The 10,842-nt window shown below is 32.2% G+C and overlaps 1 protein-coding gene and 1 long non-coding RNA gene across 2 annotated transcripts; one reads left to right on the plus strand and one right to left on the minus strand.

The window, feature by feature from the left end:
* Positions 2,505-6,531, plus strand: LOC109332722. The gene is made up of 3 exons (XR_002105928.1): positions 2,505-2,749; positions 2,947-3,047; positions 6,106-6,531. It is a non-coding gene; the product is annotated as an uncharacterized LOC109332722 (long non-coding RNA).
* LOC109332481 (protein SPEAR1-like) lies at positions 7,690-10,065 on the minus strand. Its single transcript, XM_019567463.1, has 5 exons — positions 9,693-10,065; positions 9,474-9,584; positions 8,367-8,434; positions 8,169-8,247; positions 7,690-7,806 (listed from the first exon to the last, which is right to left on the minus strand). The coding sequence occupies exons 1-5, from the start codon at positions 9,915-9,917 to the stop codon at positions 7,690-7,692; spliced, it is 600 nt and encodes a 199-aa protein (XP_019423008.1). The 5' UTR covers positions 9,918-10,065.

The following is a 10,842-nucleotide window of genomic DNA, read 5'->3' on the forward strand; positions in this document are numbered from 1 at the left end:
TTTCTACTCCACTTGCTGCACATTTCAAGTTATCTTTAGATCTTTGCCCACATACAGAGGAAGAGATGGAGCGTATGTCACATATTCCTTATGCTAGTGCAGTTGGTAGTCTTATGTATGCTATGGTGTGCACTAGACCTGATTTAGCATATGCTGTTAGCATGGTAAGTCGATATATGCATAATCCTGGAAAGGATCATTGGAGTGCTGTAAAATGGATTTTTCGGTATCTAAAAGGTACTTCTGGTATTGGCTTGGTATTTGACAGAAACAAGGCTACAACTGATGACGTTGTAGGTTATGTTGATTCGGATTATGGTGGTGATATTGACAGAAGGAGGTCTCTTTCTGGTTACATCTTTACTCTCTGTAATAGTGCTATTAGCTGGAAAGCTACTCTTCAGTCCATTGCTGCATTGTCTACGACTGAAGCAGAATATATTTCAGCAACGGAGGGTGTGAAGGAGGCTATTTGGCTCCGAGGTTTGGTAAATGAACTTGGTCTAATACAGGGTGTTCTTACAGTGTTTTGTGATAGTCAAAGTGCTATTCATTTGACCAGGAATAATCGTTATCATGACAAGACCAAACACATTGATATAAAACGTCACTTTATCCGAGATATTGTTGCTATTGGTGAAATTATGGTGGAAAAGATTCACACATCAGAGAATCCAGCAGATATACTTACCAAGCCACTTCCGAATACCAAGTTCCAACTTTGCTTGGACTTGGTTGGTCTCTACAGCACTTGAGTGCCCTTCGGGGCATTATTTGGCGATGAGCAACTTATCAAATTCGAGCCAAGGTGGAGATTGTTAGATGCCTCTCATTACTATGCCTTAAAAGAATTTTATGACAATTTTATGGCTCTCTTTAAGGGCATTTTATGTCACTTTTATGGCTTTGTTTCCAAGCATCCAATGCTTGGAATCCAAGATACCAAGACTTTGCTTGCCTATAAAAGGACACATATAGAGAGCTTCAAAATCATCTTCACAACACACAACATCTCTTTCATTTACACATATATTGTGAGTGCATTCTTGGTGAGAATTCTTGTTCCATTTGAGAGAGTATTTGTGAGAAAAAATATTGTCATTTGTCCTCATCATTATAAGAGGATTTCTTGTACTCTTCTTTTTTACATAGTGGAATTTTGCTCTTGATCGCCCGTGGTTTTTTTCCTCTCACACTGAGGGGTTTTTCCACGTTAAATCTTGTGTGTTATTTTCTTTATCCTTTACTTGCTTCTCTTTTGTTCTCAATTGATTCAATCCTGTGCTTCCGCATTGTGCTCTATCCTAGTAAAATCTCCTTATTAATACTAGAGCTAGAGAGAGATAACTAAACTATCTCACATTATTGATCCACTAAAATTCTGAGTGCATAATGGAGTACGAAGAACTAAATTCCAAATGTTAGATAGTTTATGGATTTTCAAATTACAAAAAGAAATGATTATTATTTTCTAGAGTAGAGGATAGTAAATATTGTCTTACAATTATTTCTAACACTACATTTATACTTATTTCTTTTTACAACTTTATGCTATAACGTTGATTGTACTTGCATGGTCTAATAGATTATTTTGCACTCTACAATAACCTTTTTTGTCACTTGATACATGCAGTGTAATTTTCTGTAACGAACCAATATTTCAGTTCCCATTGAAGTCAAGTTTAAATTTACAACAACTATGAAGAATGTGGTTGAATGAGCTGCAATTGCTGTTGTAGAAACTACCAAAATCACAATTTTGAAATTATATTTCAATGGTAGTTGTGGTCAATTTTGTTAAATAGAAATAAAGCTTACTAAAAAATGAATGCCAGATTTTGAAAAGCTAATAGAATAAATACAAATTAGATATTGCACATGTAGAACTAGGATGAGGAAAATATATAGTTTCTCTTTTACCGATTGGATCACATATCCTATAGCCTGCAATGTAATATGGTTAGCTAAATGATGTAAGAGTTGGGTACTTCTCAAACTTACGTTAATGTATTTTTTCTTCTTATTTTGCTAATTAAAGTTTTGAAATATGTGACTACACTTATTATACAAGTTTATCTCAGATATCACTTATTAGTTTTAGTAGAAGATAGAAATAATAGTTGAATTTGAGATGAGATAGATCATAAATGAAAATAATATATAATTGATAGAATTTTCATTCACACCACCCTTCATTCACTACAAGAAAATATCCCGGTAGCCACGGTTTGTGGGCTACACTTAATGGACATTATCAAAATTAATGCTAAAACCCATACACTTATTACTCTAATTGGGCAAGTGGGAAAATGAAGCACCCAAACTTGTCACTTGCTACTCTCCCTCTTTTTTTCACTGTTTCTCTTTTACTCTCATTAATTTTCTCTACTCACTCATTACCATTTCAAATTCAAGCATTTTTTTTCACTTTTAGAAGCAATTTCTCTCATTATTCAACTTAATTGATGAAAGTTTGAAATGATTGTACAGATTTTGAAGTCCACCCGGAAAAATCACGTCCACTTCATCTACCTTCGACGAAGACGAAAAATCCCTGTGATGAATGTCATAAGAAATGAACAATTTCGATTTTCATCATTGATGTTGAACCATAACTGAATCCATTTCTTCGCTGGAAGGATGTGTTTCGCCGTCATCATCGCTAGTGGTACGGTGGAAGAAAACATTCTTCAAAGATATTGACAAGTTTATCTTAATTTCACCAACTCAAATCAAAGCTTCTTCTAAGGTTTGATTCTATTCAATTTTGAATAAAAATCTCTAACTAGGTAACTCTTCTACTATAATCGTTAATCCTAAATCTCTAATTTCACTTTTTTCTAAATTTTCTATTATTTTCCCCAAATATGTTGAAATCCCTATATGTGAGTTTATTATTAAGTATATGTTTAAGCTTTTCATTCTAAATTTTTATTATGTTGTTAGACTATTAAGTAATATCAGTAGAAGAGAGTGAAATTGGTGCCTCCTTTCAAGCTTCTGAAGCTCACAATAATCTTCGCATCATTTTTCACTCGTGCTCCAAGGTATCATAACCATCAAATCAAAACTAATCATTTTATTTCTTTTATTACCGATTTATGTATTGCATAACTAGAGCCTATTGTGGATCAATTAGGTTGTGAATCAAGAAAGATGAAATTTTTTGTATTTTGGTTTAAATACAATTTTAGTAATTTGTACTGTTTTTCATAATTTTAGTCAAGGGAGTGAGCCTTACATAATTGTAAGATTGTTTGCCTCATGACTTGAATATTAGTTTAAAAGTTTGGTTTTGAGACCTTGTACTTTCAAATTTAATAGTTTAAAAGTTGGACATGGTTCATATTTGGTTTTATACTTTCCTAAATGAGACCAATATTCCCTTGGATTTCAACTTTTTAGGACCTAAATGAGACCAATATATCTATTAGAAGTTCTGTATTTTCTTCTTTTATGTCAGTAAACATTTCATGTTATAGCAAGAAATAAATAAGTGGAGGGGATAATAAGACCTATTATTTGGTGCTGTGGACTTGTTCATATTTTGTATTTTTGTGTTTTGGGAATATTGAGACTCCTTTTCCAAATATATACAAAAGACAGCTTCTAATTTCACAACCATCATAGGGCGTTTGGCCCTGTTTACAAAGTGCAAATGTCCACAGGTGAGACAGATGCAGTTAAAGTTCTTGGTACTAATTGAAGACAAGGAGCAGGGGAGTTTTTAAAGAATGCAGAGACAATATTTGTCTAACACATACACACCTTCTATGTTGTTACCGTCCACCAACTTTGCCATATGTTCATCTATGGATTTGCATATGATAAAGATGGAGTGAAATAAAATTGGGAGGAGCCTGTAAGTGTGCAAATTGTATTTAATTTCACAGTATTAAAGTTGTTTCTTATAATGCTTCAAGTATATATCATGCTATAGGTGCTACTTTTCAATGTTTTAATTTCACTCTGGGTTTGTACATGGTTGCCATTTTCCACTTTTTATTGTTGACATATGTAGTGGTTTTTGAGTTGCTTTGTTATTAAGCACTAATAAATTGTGTTTCTGGAAAACCTTTATTTTTAGATTAAGGAGTGTGTTTCCACAAGAGTTGGTTGCAGAAAAGTTTGCCTTCTAGTTTATACAAAATGGGGTATGATGCCAAAACATAACAAACTAATCGAATTAATCATATACACTGAAAATGGAGCATGTCATTTATATCTAAATTTATTTGGAATGCAAAATACTAGTTGTGTTCTTGGGTTACCAATCTGTTTGCAAAACCAACATCATGACTCGCTTCATGTATGATAATTTTGATAACACCTATCAGATTTCCCTTTCTTTCTTCTCAGATCCACCACTTTCTTATCCTTCTAATGTAATATCGATGTGTTTATTTTGATCCATATCAACAACAAAATGGTGTTTTACCTCACTGAATTATTGTCGATTTTTATTATGTTGTTGCTAAATGCTATTGTTGATCATTGATCTGAATTGGATCTCAAATTCAAATTACACACATATTCTTTTAGTCCTGATGGGAGCAATAGGAAAGAGTAGATATATTGTTATGGTTTTCTGATTCTTCTTGGTTTCTAATTGCATCAGGTACACTTTGTCTCTTGTGATTGTTCGAGTTTCTATCTTTAGAATCTAGATGATCTAATTAAAATTCTCCATCTTTGATCTTTTTCATATGATAAGAGGTATTGTCCTTTGCAATTGTTGTAAGTTTTTCAGTCATAGTAAATTATTGTCCTAAGGATGTTCCTTATTTTTCCTAGTGTAGATCTTTGCTCCCAAAGAGATTTGTTGAACCTTCTATTATTGCACTTTATCTATTTTCTCATTATCTTTTTATCTAAGTAGTCAACCTTAATTAATTACCATCTCATGTTACAAGACATATACTGCTATGAAGTTCAACAAGTTTTTCTTGTCTTATGGGGCAAGTCTCAGATATCTTCTCACTATAGTCACTTGTTCTATAGTGTGTGTAGATTTTGTTAAGTTCTTAGTGTGTAAAGGACAACACTAAAATGCTACCAATAATCATGTTCATTTTTTTTATATTTTGTTTGATTTTAAATGTTATTGTTTTTTTATATTTAGTTCTTTGTGTTCATTTAGCTTAAACTATTTATTTTTTCCCCTTTTATACGGTTTATTTTTTCTCTTTGTGGCTGGTATTGCCTCATCTCTTCAACTAATTCTTCAATTTTTTTATCCAAATTCACCTCTTCAACCACTCAAATTCTTCAATTGCTTAAATCTTTCACTCTTCAACCTCATCATCAATGCTATTATACAGGTACATGGAAATCCAATTTTGCAGCTTTTTTTTCAATTTTATCCTATTTCTAACCTTTGTATGTCTGATTATGTATCTCTCAATCCCAATGCTAATAATTATCACTTGGTCCCCCTTGAACTATTGTTTTTATTGTTCATGTAGTTTTGGAGCATTCAGTCACATCACCTATTGGAGTTGAGATTAAGGTCCTAGATCAATGATAGAGAAGAGAGGGTTCCTAAAGCATGACCTATTGGATAGGCTATGAGAGCATGAGAAGGTAGACGCGAGCATTATTGATTGGAAAGATTTGAAGTTTTTAATTGTGCTCATGCGTTTTTATAACTTGATACAATAATATTTGTTTGCCTGTTCTGTTTAACCTCATATCCAAGATGCAAATCTGGGAGATTGCTATTTGTATATTGGACATATTCATGTTGGGGTGAAGCCTTGTCATTTTGTTTATTGAGAGTGGTGTCATCTCTCGGCTCTATATTGAACTAGTAGTATTCAAATATATGGTAATTTAAGTAAATATTACCACCCCTTAGTCCTTATTATCATTAGTTCATAGTTTCTCACTTACACATGCTAGATATTTAGAATCTTCATCTTGTTTCCCTTTCCTACCCATAGTGAACTACTAATAACATATATATCTACTTGTGAAGAACCTTTGTTTCTTTTGGTTTTACCTTCACATATTTGTTATTGACATTGTGGTGTGTATTTGTGATGTATGCATAAGAGTTGCTAAATTATTTCCATGTTCATGGCACTTTATTGTCTTGTTTCTCAGCAAGAACTGATAGCTAACTTAGTGAGGATACAAAATGATGGAATTGCTGAAGTTGATATAGAAATTAGAAAGAAGTACAAATGTTTCAATCCAATGTGAAGTATCAGTGCGTACTAGTGGTGGAGCTGCAAAACGTGGTGCTTTAGGACCTTTTGGTCTTTTGGTTTTTGCAGATGAGGGATATTCTGAATATACTCATGTTCTTTTTATGTCATTAAAGGAACTAATGGTCATCTTAAGATTTCAATATGCTCTAATCAATCATGGTATTGAACTATATGCTCTTGGAGCAATGTTGCTTTAATTTCTTTTTGGTGCTTTTAAAACGATTCTGTTTATGTTTAGTTTTGACTAAGGGCTACCCTTACATTAGCTGAAAGTCACAAGTATTTCACTAAGATTATCATATTCCATTTACAATCTTATTTCGAGTGGATTTGTTAGAAATGTAATTTTAGTCGTCAAATGACCTTTTAGATTTCTGGTTTTGCTTTACTACTATAAACTTGATTTATTATTAATATATCAAGATCTTATTTATCTTGCTTTCTTTTTATGATAGAAAGAAATGTGAAAGGAAAGAATATTTTTGTAAATTGAGAATCAATTTTAGCTTGTAAATATTTAATTTCATTAACAAATTTATCATTATTTTATGGAATATAATGATTGCTAGAGATGATGAGGAGAGAAATATGTGAATAACTGAATAAATAATTAGCCACGGTTATAATGTGGTTAAATTAATGGTAAACATTAGCCACGGGTATAGTTACATTAGCCACGGTTGAAACCGTGGTTAAAGAAATGTTACCACACTTGATGAAGACGTGGCTATAACATAAATGGATCGTGGCAAAAATTTTGCAACGCCAATAATTGCTAGGGGATAGGTAACCGTGGCTGCTGTATTTTCCCACGGTTTTGTGGTACAGTAGCGACGGCTTTAACCGTGGCTAATTGGATAATTTTTTTGTAGTGATTATAACCACACATTAATTTACCACCTAAATCAGTCTAGTGAAACTTCTACACGGTATAAATATTATCAATCAAAATGTAGTTTGTTTAGAACTTTCTTGATATAAGGTATATATTATTTTTCTTGCAAGATATTTATAGAATTCTCTACATTTTTTGACTCATTTCAAAAATATGAACCAAATAATTTCTGAGGCATGTCTAGAGAAAATTTGTGTCAATTGAATAAAATAAAATCATGTCTATATATTATATTTCCGGTCTATTCGTTCTTATCTTAAGAATCTAAACACATTAAAATAGATAAATTGCTGAGTTCATGAAATAATTACAGTGCTATACGCTAACAAATAGAAACAAATAAAAACGAAGGACTTTCTATAGGTATAAATAACTTCTCATTCGTTCCATAATTTATATTAATGGAGAAAGTTCTCGCATCGATTTTTATGTGATGTTCCAACCTAAATCTTCTATGTGATCTCCAGTTGAAAATGTAAAACAAACACATATTTGCTTTGTTCATCTTTTGTGCTTCTGCAATCCGAAATTATAAATAAATGAATAACAATTATGAGAATAGCTGCATTTTGTAGTTGTAGGTCAGAGAGATAATCTGAGCTCCAAATCTAGTTCTTGAGTGTCACTTGATTCAGAGTTCTGACTTCTTGAGCGCCCTGAACCACTCCTTTGCTGCCTCGTATCCATGTCTTGCAAGTCCTAATTTATGAGCGAAAACATATAAATAAGGTCATTTTGAATTTGCAAATAAACTATTGGCTAAGGTTTTAAATTACAGTCAAAATTCCAGTTGTATTGCAACTACAATTGTGGGGAAAAGGTTAATATGAACACATGCAATTGTGATAATGATATGGTTGGGGGTCAATGATACTTTCAACCAAAGAGATATATTACTTTGTATACAATTGAATAGATATACATACAAACATATACATGATTGACAATGGGAAGGGTTTTTATCGAATCATGTTTGTCCCTTGTATGCCTCTAAATATTCACATGGTCTAATTAATCTGAATACCAAATGAGATACTAGAATGTTGAAAACAATTCCTTACATGTAGGTTCAGGAAGGGTATAGTTATGTTGGATTGAGCAGGAGACTGGTTCTCCATGATGGCATTGGAATGTTCCCATCTGGTTTTAAGATAAAGAATTTCACATATTAACCATAAATTCATCGTGGCACTAACATACAAGAGAAAAAATTTCTTTGCTTATCAATGGAAATGATCATAATGGGTAGAGAGTTGTACCTTGCTGTATTAGTTGGCTGAGAATCTCCATATCTCATGTTTAATTTTTCGTATTCAGGTATACCCATCTGCATTAACCAAAAATAGTTGGTCAAGATTTCAGAATTTTATAATCTCACTCTCCTTGTCAATTAAATTAGTAATATTAATACTATACTAATATACATTCATCATGAACGTCTAATGAAACTAAAAGTGAGGATTACCTAACAACTGCAATGGTGAATAACATATAAGATGATTTCAGCTAGGAGAACACACAAGAGTACATTACATCCCTCGTCACCTAGGGTTAATGCTACCTTTGATTAAAGTAATACTTTCAGATACAACCAAGTATGGATGAGAGTTAGCTCAAATAAAAAGATTTCTCAGGTGTGTTATAAAGTCCAAAATTAGTTATATGCTCATATAATATATCATTTTTTGGCCAGCAAATATTAGTATGGTGAGACTCGAACCTTACTCGACTTTATTCTATCTCTTTTCGCTTAACTATCAAACAAACTTATAACTTTTTTTTAATTTGGTATGGGTAAGACTCGAACCCATGATATCACTCACTTCATTCCTTAAATCTCTTCACCTTAACCATCAAATATTAATCATCTTGATTGCTTTGTGGTTGGCTTACTGCACACTTTCATAAGATTGATTTTGCAGTTATAGTTATACTAATTAAGTGGTGAAGTGAAAACATATGAACAACATGTTCACCCATCACATAAAAATGAAAACTATTTAGTTAAATATCTTATAATTGATAATGTAAAATAACTAATTAATTAAGAATATTTAGGGTGTGTGTGCCATTAGGTTAGAAGGTAAGGTAGGGGAGGAAAGACTTGGAAGCTATAAGATAAATGTGTAATATACTTTCAAGCCTTTCATTTCTCTCACTTCTCTTTCAAAAATCAACTCACAAATAGACTCTTACGATCCATTTGTGAAATGCGTTTCAGAGGAGAATGTAGGGAAAGTGAAAACTTTCTAGTTATTTTGAAAGTGTATTTCATGGCTATAATTGCTTTCTCTTTCCCTTCTTTCTCTTCCAATACCCAGCTAGCAAATACACCTTTGGGAAAAGCCAAATTAAATTACACCTACCACAATCTTGGATTGGAAACCATATGGAGGTGAGTATGATGTAGATGGAGACGAGTAAGAAAACGATGATGCTGGTATTGGTGAATATGCTATTTGCATTCTTGGATCGTCCTGCACATTCATCAGAGACAAAATTAAAACTCCTTAGTTTCACACAATCAAATGAAAAAAAATACCTGCAGAGAAATTAAGGAGAGAAAAATGGAGAGATTTAATTACATTGTTGAAATTAGAAGGGTAAGTTCTATGAATAGAAGGATGTTGATAGCCATCACAATCCATTTGACCATGTAACCTGATTTTCTCCAATTGAGCAACACCAAGTCCTCTCTGTGGTTGCTTTGGTTTCTCTGAATTGCTTTTCTTCCCTTTCCTTGATGAAGAAGAAGATCCACTTGCTCTTTCATTTCCCATGTTTGATTCTCCAAAATAACTGTTGCTCATATTGGATTGGTTCTTCACTTTTTTCTTGTTATATATACTTTGAGAAAGAGGAAGATAGAGAGAGATATTGGTTTTTGAAAATACTAGAACTCTATAAGAATTGCTTTCACTTGGATATGTGAAATGAGAGATCTCCTCTAGTGCTTTTAAGCTGATTTTTGCACACCAGGAATTATTGAATAGCTGGATCAGATTGTGTATTGATTTCAATACTATATACACCTAGATTCTATGCCCTTTGTCTCTCTTCCTGTAATCTTACCTCCATATTTTCTTTTATTAAAAAATTAATTTCTTAACTTTAACTGAATTGGACAAGTTAATTTCAAACGGGATAATTAGGTAAAACATTTTTTAACGTAACAATCTAGGATTAAAAAACATCATGATATTATAAGCAAAAACTTACTAGGAGTGATTCAGTGGTATATGGTCTGCTAGATCCCAAAATGACTAAAAGATCAAATGGTTTGATACCTGATAGTAACACTTGTTAAGAGGGGCATCCACAAACCCCTAAAAATTAACAACGAAAAATTTAATATAAATAATATTAATAATGATTTCCGTATTTATAAATATTTCTACATATTTGCTATATTGTTTAGGAGACTATATTTGAAATCAATTGTTTCCCGTTTAATATGCTAAATAAACTGAAATTTCTTTGAGGACATCAAATAAAATTGAAAAAAATACGGAGAGTATTAGCATAACTTGTGTGTTTGATATGGTCCAAATTGGAAATGAAGAATGTTAAATAAGCTGAAATGATACCCATAAGGTTGTAGGCTGCAAGTACAATTATTTAGTTAAAAATATTTCTTAATGAATAGTTTTATGTTTTGTGCATGTTTGCTCATTTTTTCGATTAAAAAATGGGAGTGTATGTGACTTGTTGCTATTAATTAATTCTCTGGGATTC

This window comes from Lupinus angustifolius, chromosome LG18, assembly GCF_001865875.1.
Source record: "Lupinus angustifolius cultivar Tanjil chromosome LG18, LupAngTanjil_v1.0, whole genome shotgun sequence".
Classification (NCBI taxonomy): Eukaryota; Viridiplantae; Streptophyta; class Magnoliopsida; order Fabales; family Fabaceae; genus Lupinus; species Lupinus angustifolius.